This window comes from Poromitra crassiceps (assembly GCF_964638095.1).
Source record: "Poromitra crassiceps genome assembly, chromosome: 4".
NCBI classification, from domain to species: Eukaryota; Metazoa; Chordata; class Actinopteri; order Beryciformes; family Melamphaidae; genus Poromitra; species Poromitra crassiceps.
In genome coordinates, this window is record NC_139626.1 from 22,177,843 (window position 1) to 22,194,375 (window position 16,533).

Below are 16,533 nucleotides of genomic sequence, written 5' to 3' on the forward strand. Positions count from 1 at the left end.
AGCTCCGTCTCGGCGGAGTATATGGGCTCCATCTCGGTGGAGCGTGAGATCCATCTCGGCGGACCGTCAGTGGTTTGGGGAGGTTCGGCGGGGTCCGGCGTACTTCCGGTCTCCGGGGAGTCCAGCAGACGAGCGGCTTCGACAGACCCCTTACTTCTAGTTACCTATCCAGGAAGACAGAATGAGGAGGAGACTGAGAAACGGAGGAGAGAGAACACAAGAGGGGGGGGGGGGGGGGCGCAGAAGCGAGAGCCAAGAGGAGACAACGGGCCAGGTGGGGTTATATAGGAGGTTATACTGTAGGTTCACCTGGGGAGGCGTGGCTGTGAAGACCTGATTGATTGCGTGGTCCTGCTCCTGAAACTCGCTTAATAAGCTTCCACTTCCGAAAAAATATTAAAAGTTTAACTTTGTTTTTTTGCTTGAATACTGCTTTTTGGCAAGTCTAAAAATGATTACGCTAGGCGTAATCTACTTCCGGGTCTAAAACAGAAAGACGATTACAAAATGATGTAATGCGGAAGCGTCCTTATATGGGCAAAGAATAAGGTGAATAGACTGGTGTTTTCATAAGAGTATCAGACCATCAGCAGTGGGGACAGGAGTGGTGAGAGGTTGGGTGGAGGTGGGCTGTGTGACTGGTTGAGGAAAACCTCCTTATTGGGACACATGTTTGACAATGTTGTTGTAGTTCCTGTGGCTAGTGTTCGACAGTCTGTGTTGGCATAGGAACCGTGGAACCTTACAACATACTGATTCAGGCCGGAACACAGTTCATGCATCATTACTGGATGTTTGGAAGGTTGAGAGTGATATGAGTGTGATATGTACGTGCACTGTCTGCCATTTTGTTTTCACATGAAAACCTATGGGAAGTGACTGCACGGTGGAAAAAAGCAGACACTCTAAAAAGCCCCAAATAGCTAAAATAGGCCTGGAAAGATTTTCAGTCAACAGATTTATTTGTTTATTGTTTTGCTTTAATCCCTGTGTGCGGCCCTTCACTTTTCAAGTCTGACTTCATGTCTGTCCATTCTCCCTATCCTTCCTCCTGGGTCCTTTTTCTCTATCCTTACTCCATCTCTGTCTCTTTCTGTCTTCCTCTTTCATCTTGCTATCTAACCTCCATCTCTCTATCCTTCCTCCCTTGCTCCCTCTCTTCTTCCTTCCTCCCTCATAGCATTCCAACCCATTCTCACTCCCAACCACTGATCTAAATAATATGGACGAGGCCATCCATTGTTTTTTTGGACTCACGTTTGGAAGCAAACTGTTGTCCGCCGCCATCTTGGGGTCCTGGCGCAGCTCACGCGAGACGGCACGAGATGGGGGGTTTCCCACCCAGAGCTGCAGCTCCGCCTGCCATTGGTCCATGATCGGCAAGCTGTGCGATCACTGGACAGGCTACCTGTCAATCACCCCCAAAACTCAAAACAGGCGAGTGATATAAAAATCCACCCCCCATACAGTTGTTATGAAAGGTGAAATTAGCTATATAGGGCAAAACCGTGTTTCGGTCCATTCTGTAAACATGTAAACATCACTGTTACATAGTGGGGCATTTTAACTCATTGAGTGCCAGCCACTTTTGGAAAACGGATGCTCCCAGTGCCAGCCCTTTCAGAGCGTTTTCAGTGATTTCTCGAGGCCCACAGAATATTGTGTGATATTACTATGTAAACACCGAACACGCACAAAGAACGAGGAGACTCTATTGCATCATCAGCAAAAAAAAGTTTATTGATATCATTTTCCGTTCTTTAGTTATCAGCCGGAGAAGATAGGTTGTTTTCACCAAAAACAGACGTTTCAAATTAGAAGCTGAGATAATGAGCCTTTTGTGAAATGAAGCATTTCAAGCACATCACTGACTCTGAAGCTAATATTTTCTGATGTAGTGACGTGGTGTAGTTGTGTGGTGCCCTGCGTGCCCCACCCCCCTCAACTGTAAACTCCTCCTCCGTGGGAGTGTCTCTGGTGGCTCTGCTCGGGTCTCTGGCTGCCTGCGTCAGGCGACGAATCTCTGCATGCTGAGCTGGGATAAACTCATCCCCACACCAAGACACAGCTTGCATGCCAGAGCTGGGAGAAACTCACCCCCACACCAACACACAGCCTGCATGCCGGCGGAGCTTGGAGAAACTCATCCCCACACTAACACACAGCCTAACACGCACCCAGCGTCTATTTTCGGAGCGCTCCGTTTTTGTGCGCCGGCTCCCAGCGCGACACCGAAAAGCCAAACTGGACTGCTGAGAATGGTTTGGCCCTTCGGCGTCGGGTGCTGCTTTTCTGGCGGCTAATCGTGTGGAGAAACTATGCAGCAGAGACAGAGGGGCTCAGGGAGCGGATTGACTGCTGTTCGCAGCTAACGTTAGCTCCAGCCAGAGCAATCTATACGGCTCTGGCTCCAGCATCGGTTTCCGTTTCATCACAGGGCTTCTTCTGCTGTTTTTCCTCACCTTTCTCTAATCTGGAGAGCACTGTCGCCACCTAATGGGTCCGTAAAATAGGTTATACACCTTCAATAGCTCCAATATTTTTACAGGAGATGCATGAGGCTTTGATCCACGTCCCACCGTCAAAAAACGCATTTGCCGTCTTTAGACGTCATTGAATTGACGTTACTATTTGAATTGACGTTGTTCGACGTCATTGGCACTCAATGAGTTAACAAGGGGGTGAATAGGAACAACGTCACCTCCGGGTCCTGCCTCAAGTGGTCATTCGAGGACCTACAGCTTTCAGGATAATTTCCGCAGCTTCCTCTGTAAAACCGACACGAGCTGCACTGCTCCCAACCCACCAAACTTCCGCCGCTCGGTCAGGCATCACTTATAGCGCACAGGGTACTCTTTTTCCATCATTTTTCAACACGCAGGGTATAGTCCAATAGGCTGCCATATAACTCCCACAACATCTTAATGGAATAAAACATTGGCCAGTAAGGGCATTGTGGCCGGGGGTGATGGAAGGTGTACCACAGCCCTTGACTCCGGAGAGCGGGGTTCGATTCCCAAACAATAACACTAACCTTAACCAAGTTGTTTGAGGTGCCTGCAAAATTGTTGCCAGCTCCCGTGTGTGCACGTGTTCAGCTGTTTGAGTGTTCAGCTGAGAAAGAGTGTGAGTTGCCTGCACAGAAAGGCATTCCTATAGAAATAAATGTTTAAAAAAAAGTTGTTTTCTGTCTCTACATTATCTAACCATTAATACACACACACACACACACACACACACACACACACACACACACACACACACACACACACACACACACACACACACACACACACACACACACACACACACACACACCCAGAGCATCAAACACACTACAACATCATTCCTTTATGAAATGCATAATACAGTATGTCAGCATGATGTGTGCATGCATGTGAATGAGCTCATCCATGGCAAACTCCAGCCAGGCAAAAAGAGTCACTTAAGAGTCACTTCTGGCAGTGATTTGAAAAAACCTATGGAAAAAAACAAGAAATGACATATACTCTTGTCTATACTATACTCTTTGGCTGTGTTCAGCTCAGGATTTTTTTTCGGAAATCGACGCCATTACAGTTTGCCCACCACCTCGAAAATAATTTATTTGAGAGCTGCAATATCTTTATAAATATCAACAACTAGCCAACGCTGGTGGACTGTATGGAAAAGGCTTTGCTCAAAATGGTTGAAAGTTATATCAATTTGGCCATTCAGTGGCGAACTAGAAATTTTATTATTTTTCTCCCATGTGTGTGTGTGTGGCTTGTCTTATGTTACGTTAGGAGAGACTAGTGACGCGAGGATCGTTACCGCAGCACACAGCACAGTGAGGACAAACGCCCCGCTCTCAGCTTATGTAATCACAATGCGAGATTTCTCCACGTCATTCCCTCGTCCAACTTGCGATAAACCGCGCCATGAAATCCGTTTTTAATTTGCGTTTTGGGGCTTTTCGTGATTCTTGTTAAAAGTTACAGCACCTCTGATTTTTCCTCTCAGGGCGCAAGGCAGCGCAGGGCAGAGCTGCAGAGCTCTTCTCCTCCTCTGCCCATTCAGTCTGTCCAAACTCAATACCGATATAATCTCAGTATGAGATGCAGGGAAATATATTATAGTAGCCGATGTGTTTAGAGCAGCTTTGTCACGTTGTCACGTCGTAGTATAGCGTTATATTTTACATGTGCGCTAAACTGCGATGAGATTTGTTTGCGGAAATGTCAGACTGTTCTCATCCCATGCAAAAGCCCCCGCCTCGGCCATGAGAGGCAGAGCACTGCTGCTGCTGCGCGCGCCCCCGCGGCCCAGGGCTTGGGGCTCGTGCATGAGGATACGATCGACTCTCTCCCGCCTGACTGGCCGGGAGAGAGTGCTTCCAACTCGGACTGATAATATAAACATCATCATTTGAGCTTATCCAGGTAAGATATTAATAATGTAATGACACATTCAGCGATAAACTGTCTACAATGAAGACATGTGTCAAATATGACAACGTGGTGTTCAGTATTTTAAGAGCACAGGGTTTTTGGTTGGGAATGATTTACAGCAACACAATGCCATGTCCTTCCTTTTATGATTATAGTGGTGTTTATTGATAGTATTGTGTTACATAGGAGTTGGTACTGTAGGAAAATAACAGGCGATTGTAATCAATTAACAGGTGATTAACAGGTCAAGTGACATCATGGGAATAGACTTGGAGTTGTGAGGAGCCGAAAGGGTACAGGGGGAGTAGGGGAGTAACTATCTTGAAATCCCATAGTCTTTGGTTCATCGTGACGTCACGATGTATCAAATATCCCATTCATTTGAGGGCAAAAAAAAAAGCAGTGTTCCACCCTTACGGCCGGGACACACATCTTGCGTGTGTGTGGCGTGTGCATGTGCGTGGCGTGCTTGCTGCGGCTGGCACGCCCGCGGCATCCACACAGGCAGCGTGGCTGGTGCGTGCAGCTGCTGCGCTGCTGCCTGTCTGCCAACTATCTTCCTATAGAGTTTACCTTTTATTAAATTTGCTATAAACAATACAATGATGATTTTAACTGAAGATCGCTTGGGCTCACTTCAGAATCGAGGCAGTATGATTTGTGTGTGTGTGTGTCTGTGTGTGTGTGGTGGGGAGGAACGAAGCCACGTTGTAGCCTATGTAGTTTTCAGAGGGCAGGAGAACTGCAGCTGTGAGCTCAGCTCATCCTCTCGTCTCAAACAAAACGAGCCTTGATTGGCTGTGGCTGCCCCTGTAAAATATCATTTTAATGTCTTTTTGTGTCTATTTGTGTAGAGACACGCTAGAGACACGCGCGCGGTAAAAGGAAAAAATAGGCTTCGCTTCTATTCTCTAGATGACGCGCGTCTCACGCTCGCAAGACATGCGCCTGAGACGCGCGTCTGATGCCGGTGGTGTGGCTGCTGTAACCTGTTAACATGGGCGCCGAAATGAAAACGCCACGCAGACGCCACGCAGACGCACAGCACACGCAAGATGTGTGTCCCGGCCGTTAGAGGTCGCTTATGCCAGGTATGCTGCTGAAAAATTATACAAATGGTAAAATGGCAACAGTTTGGTCACAAATGTGGAAATTTTGACCAGCATTCTTCACACATCACCCCCAAAGTCATATATATTGGTTAAAAGCTGAAAAAAGTGTTTTGGGGGTAAGTTCTCCTTTAAACTTGTGATTGAGATACACACAAGAAAAGTATAAATAAGTATTTTTGCCTTATACAGAAAGTATAAGTATACTTGGCTTGTAGTTGATTTGTTAATTGAAGTAGGCTACAGCAGTTCTGCATATAAAATGGAAAAATCAGGATATCACAATAAATCCCAGAGGCGAAAGGAGGAGAAAATTGGAATGGGAATTGAGACAAAATAGGGCAAAGGGTATCAACGAGAAGAGGGAAGCAAATCTACCTATTCTTTGAAGTCATGTAAACAAACAGAACAATGCCCATCCTCTCTCTCTCTCACACACACGCACACACACACACACACACACACACACACACACACACACACACACACACACACACACACACACACACACACACACACACCCCTACTGACATGCACGCAGAAGCAACCCAGAGACATCCAACGAGAGAGAGAGAGAGAGAGAGAGAGAGAGAGAGAGAGAGAGAGAGAGAGAGAGAGAGAGAGAGAGAGAGAGAGAGAGAGAGAGAGAGAGAGAGAGAGAGAGAGAGAGAGAGAGAGAGAGAGATATAAGCACTGAGATATAAGCACTTTCCCCATCCCTGCACTAGCTCTGTAGTACCAGTAGTCCTGTGAGAGTAGTGGGATGCGAGAGGGAGAGCAGGCTGGTGATGATGATGATTGCTCACTTGGACTCGGTTCCGCTCTAGACCGCCTCACCCCCGCGCTCTCCAGCTCTGCCCCACTGCTCACATTCCCGACCGCTTCTCTCGCTTGAATCTCCACTTTTCTCAGATGGACTCTCGGCTGCTGATCGGCACTGGCATCCCCACATCAGACTCGACCAGCTCCACCGCTGCTGTGACCGGGGCAGCGGCCGCGGACACCCGGGGCCCCTGGAACATCAGCTCCGTCAGTGCGCACCGGCTGATGGAGCTGCCTCCCGTCGCCACATCTGTAAGTATTCTGTCTCTTGTATTTTTGCTTTTATTTAGGGTTTTATTCTTTGTTTCTGACTGCTGTAACGCATACGGAGTGCCTCTCGGTGTGGAAACAGAGCGACCACATCGGTGCGTAAAGCAGCTGTCAGATCAGAGTGAGCTCCGGGACAAGCGACTATAACTCCCTGCAGCTGTAAACACGTGCAGCATGTTTTTTCTTTTCTTTTAGAGTTTTTCATCGTTGTTTTTCGTCATTGACGTGTTAAGTGAAACGTGAAAACTACATAGGCAGGCACGGTGCGAGGCGGTTGTGAACGAGATGCGTTTCCTCCCCTGAATGAATGAAGCACCGTTCATTCAACACTGTACCTTGAATGAAAACCGGGGACGCGGCGGAATGAAAGCCTGCACAACAGTGCTCTCACTCACCCACCCGCCTCTGTAAAAGTGCGCATCCAGTTTGGACAGGATAACTTTTCCCCTCTGTAACGTATCAGCGCTCATCTGCTCCAAATAGCACAACAACAATAATAATAATAATAATAATAATAATAATAATAATAATAATAATAATAATAATAATAATAATAATTCCTAGAGTGATTTATAGTGTTTATGTGGTGTGTGCATGTGATGGCGAGTAGCCTATATCTCATCTCCTGCAGATTCACTATGAATTTATATGGATTTTTTGTGTCACAGTTTACAGCAAGGGTGTCCAGTCCAGTCTTTTTTGAATGAGGGCCAGATTAGATCATGTGAAAATAACAGTGGGCCAGCTGCTTCTCGCATCATATGGATTAAAATAAATCACATACAATTATACTCTATACGGATTAGTTACGCCTGCCTAGTTCCTACTTGATGCTTCTCTACAAACTATGATAGTGCTGTCATCGTTAGGTGAACGGAAAAAACGCAAAGTGAACTTGCTTGATTAACCAATACTGTGTTGAGGGCAACGAATATATTTTGAGAGACAAGCCATGGGCCGCTTAAAGTCGGTCTGGGGGCCGTAATTGGCCCCCGGGCGGGACTTTGGACATGACTGTTCTACAGGGACCTTATCGTAGGCCTACTCCGGTATTTTATCTCTATGATATTCCTAGGCTATTCCCTATGATAGTTTGCCATTGGTGATTTGACCTATCATCGTACTATGGTATGTTCAATGTTTTTCTTCTTTCTTTTTCTCCTATAGCCTAAGGGTGCTTTCTCACTGGGAACGATTGCTTTCATTCTGTTCCGTTCCACACCCGGGAGCAGAACGGAATGGAACGCAACGTTCACACTCATCAAACGTTCCGAAACTGGGGTCAATTTGGGGACAAGTGTGCTCGGGAACGGTACCGGGGCGCCAGTGTGAAAGCACCCTGAGTCATTATCTTTTTGTTGTAGGGCGTGTTACGGTGTAATCATGCCAACATCAGTCCGAACACATTCCTGTTGTCTCATTTCCGAGGCTTTTTACTCCTGTAAAACCAAAAAGTCTCTTTCTTTATCCTCCATGGCCACAGGGCCGTTGTTGGATTTCGGAACATCCGGGGCTCAGGCAAGATCACAGATCACAGATTAGAATCATACAGTAGCCTATTCCGTTCAACTCAAACTATACATTGGCAGAGCCCCCTACAGACACACATTAGCAAGCAGCGACAGGTGAGTCTGTGCGGGCAGATCTCTGTAGACAGCGCTAACAATGGAGCATGGACGGTGAGAGGTGACAGAAATCTTGGCCAATGTAAAACTTCACTTTAGGACTACATGTAGCTGAAAATATCGATCCCTAAATATTCGCGGCCCCGAAAGAAAGACCCTGGCGACGCCACTGCCAGGCTCTATCTGAGTGTGGGGTTGATTTACACAGAGCCTGCAGCCAAATCCTTTTTTAGATGTGGTACTGTACATAGGGAGAAGAAGAAAAGCAATGAATAAAGTAGTAACAGTGCTCTGGCTTTGCCCCGGGAGTAGCGACCGACAGGAATCAATGTCACATGAGTATTAGAGGCAGGAACAGCTGTTGCAAAAGCACTTTTAAGATACTTGTGGGTGCCCTGGCTGCTACGGTAAATGTGGGTCAACAAGTGTGAATGGTTCTGTTCTGTTTAGTCTCGGGCTTTGAAGCTGGAAGCTGCAGGCTTTCATCGCTGTGTGTTCTGCGGTTTCGCCCTCTATGAGGTGGGAAAGCCGATACAAGTGGAGCCTGAGGGCAACCTCTACCGGGCGAGATGGGATCTTTATACCGTGGAAGAAGTGTGGTTTTCATTTAGAAGCTCTTAGGAGTTTTCTCCGTCTGTTCTCTCTCTCTCTCTCTCTCTCTCTCTCTCTCTCTCTCTCTCTCTGAGCGCATGCACGAGTGTGGAGGAGAAAGTGTGCAATAAGTGTCTGTGCGAGTCTTTTTTCATTTTTGTCTCTATAAGTTGTGAGTTAGATTGTGTTGTGTTGTTTAGCCTTGCTTAGTTTGGTGCGGTTTGGTGTGTGAGCGTCGGCAGCCAGCTTATGTGGGTAATGCCGGCTGCTGCAGGCGGAGGAATGCGTTTGGAGAGGCCGACGCGCCAACGTGCGCTGAAGCTTTAACAGGAGCGAACCTGGTAAATGCTGCTGCACTGGCTTCACATCTGGAGATGAGGTCCATCAGGGTGGTCAACTTGATGCTGGGTAGATGGAGGCAGGGGCTCAGAGAGGAGGAACACTCCCTGTTGACACAGTACTGTAGAGTTAGGGTCTCTTCATCCTTTTCCCCTTTTAACACTGTTGCTTGATTTTAAAAACTATACGGGGCATCTATTAGACATGGGAGACTCTTCTGTTGTGGATTTTGATGAGGTAAATTGTTATACAAGATGCTGGTCAAGGTTCTTAAAGACCGCCTAAAGTCAAAAATCTGTTTTTCTTCTTGTTCCTTCAGTTGGATGTCTGAGCTTCACTGTGCAGAATGATGTCTGTGTGCAGAGTTTGACACTAAAAGGCTGTTTCCACAATCATCTTCTGAAAGTGGAAAGTTTCTCAGAGCTCATTGAAAAGGCCGTTTTCAACAAGCAAAATTAGTGACATCACAAATCTTGGAGCCAATTCCTGTCCAGTATTCAGCAGTTAAAGCCCGAACACATTCTCACTCCCAACTCATCATATAGACTGTTTTCACAGAATTGTCAGTCCTGCTCTGCTTCCCTTTTTCCCCCTTTTCCTGTCCATAGCAAACACTGCAACAGGAAGTGAGCTGGGGTTCAATTTAGAATGTTTTTGTTGTCTAGATAAAACCGTCTATACTGCAGATCGGTCACGAACCCTTGTCGTCACTTTGTCACGAGTGAGAATGTGTTGAAAGCCTGTGTTGTATGCTGTGACTGGCTAGTTATGTTCTAGATATCCCTGATTGGTTGCTTTGGATTTTTAAATGAAGGAGAAGGAGGGGAAGTCATTTTAAGGATGTTAACAAGATAATTTAGCCTTTTTTGTGGGGAAAACCATCAGACAAAAATTATTATTCAAAGTAGAGTATTTTATATACATCTTGAAACATGACTTTAGGGGGGCTAAAGAGAAGCTCAACAGGAGAAGTGACACTCCTTGGAGAACCCATCTTGGTTTAGGTGATGATGTGAAACCAGCGTTGTACAAGCTACTGTTAATCAAAAAGGCTGGTGATACAGTATGCAGTGGAGGGTTTTGCATGGCATAGTGGCTGTTAATGCTTTTATTTCCATTATAAACTCCAATGTTACTCATGGCTGTCCTTATTGCCGCCCATCGCAATTCCACAATGGAGACCTGCGCCACCAGACTCCTCTCCCGGAAGGGAGGGGAGGCTGGCCAGCGAGACTACCTAACTCCTAACATGAGTCTGCAGTTCATGGTCTCTTTCTCATTGTGTGTGTGTGTGTGTGTGTGTGTGTGTGTGTGTGTGTGTGTGTGTGTGTGTGTGCGTGTGTGTGTGTGTGTGTGTGTGTGTGTGTGCACGTGCGCATGTGTGTGTGTGCTGAAGGTCATGTGTGAGCGTGTCCTGATTGTTCTGCAGTGGATTAGAGTGTGTCTACTGGTAAACCGATTTTTACGACGTTCGCCACGAAAACAGACGTTTCCCTCTGAAGAAAGCCATTTCTCTGCCAAATCATTGATAGGCTGATGAATGCCTTGTTTGGTATGTGTGGCAGATGCAGTGGGCGGATAATCAGTTAGGCCTATGTGATTACTGTAGCATTCATTAGTTACAGTCAATACTGCTAAGCCTGAGGGCAACTTGAGAGAATGGACCCCTTATCATTTGAAATTCGAAGTGATAGTAACTTTTGCTTGGTCTTTTGCAGCACTGAAAAGCGTAAAATATTCAACAACACAGAACACATTGCGGAGTAAGTCAATATGCTTTTCAAATATTTATAGATCCATTCTGTGGAGTAAAGGCATCATTACTTGAGGTTTCTCATTCAATATCTCCAAGATAAAAGTGAAAACGTGCTCTCAATTTGTCAACCATGAACTACTGTCAAGCTGCCTGCTATCCTAACAAGTAAGCTACCTGAACTTGTAACTTGTTTCAGTGCCATCCATCATAAGAGCATTACTTCTCATCAAATAGTGGACGTTTGAGAATAAAGCTCATCTTTTACTGTTATTGCCCTGATGTGATAATCAGGCCATAGAGACACTGCGTAACGCGTCATCATTCAGAAACCACGCCCAAGACGGGGGACAATGGAAACCCCCCCTCCAATCCTGGCGTTCTTCTATGTCACGTGCATGGTTGCGTGATGCACAAAAATATCGTATATACGGAAGATGAACACTCCAACTTACTTCTTAACAGCTAGATCCACATTTTTCTTCTCGCCTATTCTCAATGGCTTCCTTGTTTTGCTCAGGAGTACAAAAAAACTTTAACTGGCGATTTTTTACATTTGTTGTCTGCGCAGCCCACCACACAACAGCTTTTAGCTATGTTTAATTCAAGGAAAATGACGCTGGTGTGTGGAAATGAACGGAGCTTTTCCCCCGTGATGGGCGTGGCCTATTTCATGCAGTGTCTCTATAGTCACAGTATTTCTAAGATTTATGTTAATACATCTAAGAAGCTACTGATCAGGGCTTCTTCAAAGTGAAAGTAAATATCCCGTTCCTCCTGTGGTAAGAGAAGCATTATTCAGATAAGTGATAAACGTGTCGACTTGGGGGAATGACTTGTTGCACTGCTTTTATAGATGAGAGGAAAATCCTTAGCCATGCTCTCACCTTGTCTTGGCTGTGGTAAGAGAGTGATGCAGGATTATTTCGGTGTGTGTGTGTGTGTGTGTGTGTGTGTGTGTGTGTGTGTGTGTGTGTGTGTGTGTGACCCATAGTCAGGGCCGGTTCCAGAACAAGATGAGTAGGGATGCATCCTAGATAGGAAGGAATGTTATTTTACTAAAAATAATGCATTTTACCATGATTTCACGTAGAATGATACCAGCCAAGCAAGAATATTTCAAGTGCTTTACTGAAATATTTGGACCATATAATGATAATACAATTATCTCAACCTTAAAAGGTGCCAAAAAGACATAAATTCACATCAAAGAACAAAGAAAAACAACAATTATAAGTCAAGTTTAAACAGTAGCCTAAGTGTTTTTTTTTACCACTCTTTTCAACTGAGCATGCAGACAATTAAAATAAGGGTGCAATGCGTGCTTTTGCACCCCTGTAAAACTGGGCCTGCCCATAGTTGATGACCGAAAGAACAAGATCACGGATACAAGCGGCCAAAGTGGGGATAAGGTGAGAAGCTTGGTCACCCATGAGAGACTCAGAGTAGAGCCGCTGCTCCTTCGCATAGAAAGGAGCTAGTTGAGGTGGTTCGGACATTTAGTAAGGCTGCCCCCTGGTCGCCTCCATAGGGCGGTTTTCCAGGCATGTCCAGCTGGGAGACCACGGACCAGACCAAGGACCAGGTGGAGGGACTACATTGCCACGCTGGCCTGGGAACGCCTTGGATCCCCCCCTGTCAGACTTGGTTAAAGGACGTCGGTAATATAATGCAGATGTTCCAAGCACTTGTATCAGAATGACGCGTTACACGTCATTCTGGACATTCTGGAAGCAGAAGTGACCAGCTGTTCTGCTCGAGGGTGGCTGTTCCAACTACAGATTGTTTATTTGACATTTTTCTGTATGCACCCATCCACGGAGAATCACATCGAGAGCCTTAACGAGCCTTAATAACTCATACCTGCAGAGTTTCTGTAGGCAAACGGATATTTCTCAGTGTGGAAAACATATAGAGAAGGTAAGCCCTGTATATTACCGAGATTATAATGATACTTAGTGGGTTGAAAATCGGCAAAGCTTTCCTTTAATGTGGCCAGGGAAAGGGAGGTTTGTGGCCCCCTGCTCTGACCCGACCCCGGATAAGCGGTTGAAGATGGCTAGAGTCCACTGTGGAAGTACGTGTGTTTTTTAGATGTTCAAAAACTCATAAGTGTGCAAACACGTGTCCTGTCTTTGTGTGTGTGTGTGTGTGTGTGTGTGTGTGTGCGTGTGTGTGTGTGTGTTCAGAAATTCATCAACATTCCCAATTCTGATCGTAAAGGGCCCCTCGTTCTCCCCGATTCTCCTTCACTCTTCCTTTCTCTCTCTCTCTCTCTCCCTTCCTTCCACCTGTCTCTAATGTCCCCACCTCCCCCCTTTCTTTCCATTAGTGTTTTTGTCTCTTATTTAATAGGCCTGGAACAAAGCAGCTGTGCATTAGACACAAGACCATTTACATTTATATTACTTGCTGTCTGCTGACAAAGGCAAACACATAGATGCGGACACATGTAAACAGACACACACACACACACACACAAGTGTGTCCATACCTACCTACACTACACACACACACACACACACACACACACACACACACACACACACACACACACACACACACACACACACACACACACGCACACACACACACACACACGCGCACACACACACACACACACACACACACACACACACAGCACCCGCTATTTCCATATATAAATCCCACACAAATAGAGTTCCATGCCAAGCTGCTCACTGTGTGACTGGCCAGGGAACAGACAGCATGGGCGAGCAAGGGAATGAATATGGAACGGGATGCAGCAGTGATAAAAAAAAGGAGTGAATGGGGAGAGAGAGAGAGAAAGAGAGAGAGAGAGTGAGAGAGGGAGGGAGAGAGAGAGATATATACTGTAGGGTGGCAGAAGTGGCAGGCATTGGAAACAGGACTGAGCGATGGAGGAAGCACAGAGAAGGGAGAGAGAGAGGAAGACCTTGAGTGTGATTTACCACACGTGTGGTGACGGAGTCAAAGGGGACCGAAGTGTGTTTACATTCCATTGATGTCTTACCGCTCTTCGACCCCCCCCCCCCCACACACACACACACACACACACACATCTGCACACAGACACAAAGCACAAATGCACGCACACACACACACACACACACACACACACACACACACACAGCGCACATCTTTGCATTCCATAGTCACAACCGCACTTCAAGTGTGCATATGACTTTTGAGACGCCTGGACTTGTGCCCTTTTTCGGCAACACGCCCACACATTCCGTATCGCTCTATCAAGGAGACCTGTTTGTGACCCCTTTCACTCATTGGCTTACATAACCTCCTCATCACTCTTCACACTGCTGCTCCACTGGCCTCCTTCACTCACTAATGGGAGCTTGTGACTCTGCAGAAAAGTAAGGCTGTGTGGGCAAACAGATGTTGGACGTTCAGGCGCAGGCGTGCATGCACACACACACACACACACACACACACACACACACACACACACACACACACACACACACTGTAGACACACGTGCTTATATGCGCTGGATTAATCAATTGTGTATGTTCCGGCTGTACATTGAGACCACTGACACACACATATATATAGTGTGTGTGTGTGTATAGTGTGTGTATATATATAAATCACTGATGATGTCATAGTTCTAGACGGCTCTGTCTGGTGGCCAGGTCACCACTAGTGATGCCATATACCACATAAATCAATGATGTCATACAGTTGTAGATGGCTTGGTCTGGTGTCTGTTTGTCCATCTGGAGTTGCAAGGTGATTGGCGTGAAGGCCGTTGCTCCGATCGCCTCGTTCAGGCGTCCCAGACAGTTGAGAACCTTTTGAACGAGTCTCTCCATCTGTATTACAGAAATCATGCCCATCAGCCAGACCTGAAAAGAAGGTGAAGAGGACTTCCGTTCCTTCAGAATAAGTCTTTTGGCAACTATTGTCCCCAGTGTCAGAGATTGTTGCACAGATGTAGGGAAGTTCAGAGAGGACTCCGAGCAGCTGAAGATGGTGAGTTCTGTCTCCGGCTGTAGGGTTATTTTGTAGGATTTGGATTACCAGTCAAATATTTTGGCCCAGAATCCGAATAGTGAGGGGCAGAACCAAAAAGCATGAGACCATTCGAGCAATTGTGATGTCATCAGTAATGTCACTGAACAATTGTGATGTCATCAGCTATGTCAATTGGGCAATTGTCATGTCATCAGTCATGTCATCAGTGTCACTCGAGCAATGTTTCTGTTCTACACAAAAGTATCGAAACAGATTTTCGATCGGTCAAAAATTGAGCCCGGCCACGACCCATTGCTGCGCAGCAGCTATAACTTATATTATAATTGCAATGACTATGCCGTAATGGCGTATTGTATTACATGGTAATATAGCTATGACTATGCATTGTGAGTGTGCAAAGTGCAATGTGTGCATGAGTGTGCACTCCTCAGGAAATAGAGTCTACTCTGCCCCTTCTTGTAGACAGCCTCGGTATTGCGTCTCCAGTCCAGTTTTTTGTCCAGGTGAACACCCAGGTATTTGTAGCTGTCCACACTCACCACACCTTAAGTGTATGAGTCAGAAACAACACGTCATCTGGAATGTCTGCCAGGATAAAATACCTTGTGGGAGAAGCAATAGTAATCCAGCAGACAGTTGAGCAAGATGATAAAGCAACTCCTTATGTTTCCTTCACTAGAGACACATCTGCACTCAGGCTAGCTAACATTAGCTCTAGTTAGCTTGTTAGCATATTAGCTGCTACCAGTGACGGCTGGTGGTGATATTGGGTGGAGGGGCTAAAAAATTATAACCACCAATAGCTCATGCTGCAGCAACAGCAGCCTCCGAGATACCAAATTACAGCAACAAACAACACTAAGTAGTAGGCTATAAGAATTGCCTGATGCAAAACTTTCTGTAGGCTATCACTCTCTCTCACACAACACACACACAACACACACACACACACACACACACACACACACACACACACACACACACACACACACACACATTTAAATGATTAATTTATGTCCACATAAATACAGAGTACAAAAGGATATAAACACTAATAATGCAGTCAGATGCTGGGAAACAGTTACAAAACTGCCACAATAATGTGTACAAAAAAAGGAACACCACACAGGGTGATGGCAGTGGCAAATTGACAAATACAGTTATACTGTAATACAAGATATTGGTTAGTATCCACTTCAAGAATACAAAAAGCAGCGCCTTCTCCATATCAAGCTACCAATAATAGCAGACTGAGCAAAACCTTCTCTTAGGTAGATATGCAAAACCAACACATTCCCAAACAGATTCTGCTTTTATCAGACCACAAGAGGAGAGAGAGAGAGGAGAGAGAGAGAGAGAGAGAGAGAGAGAGAGAGAGCGACAGAGAGAGAGCGACAGAGAGCTGTTCACGTCTTTTCCCTTTGATGTTTAACGAGCTACAGCTGTTGTGCCCAGTGCCCACGTAACACAAAACTTACGATTTTGTCTTTGTCCCTTTCCTTGGACTCTTCACTTATAATTTCCCCCCGTCAGAGATCAAGGAGAATGAATGAGAAAGTTGTCCACCTCAGCGCCATTTCCTGATTCTCACTTGTAGTGT

At 45.9% G+C, this 16,533-nt stretch overlaps 1 protein-coding gene across 1 annotated transcript in view; it reads left to right on the forward strand.

The window, feature by feature from the left end:
* Nucleotides 1–6,451: 6,451 nt before the first annotated feature.
* The window catches only part of LOC310775671 (melanopsin-A-like), a gene marked incomplete at both ends in the record, with an annotated part of 38,593 nt that continues 28,511 nt past the window's right edge, over nucleotides 6,452–16,533 (forward strand). The window contains one exon of the mRNA XM_083635820.1: nucleotides 6,452–6,613. Within this exon, the coding sequence (XP_083491946.1) occupies nucleotides 6,452–6,613 (162 nt within the window). The remainder of the gene's footprint in view (nucleotides 6,614–16,533) is intronic.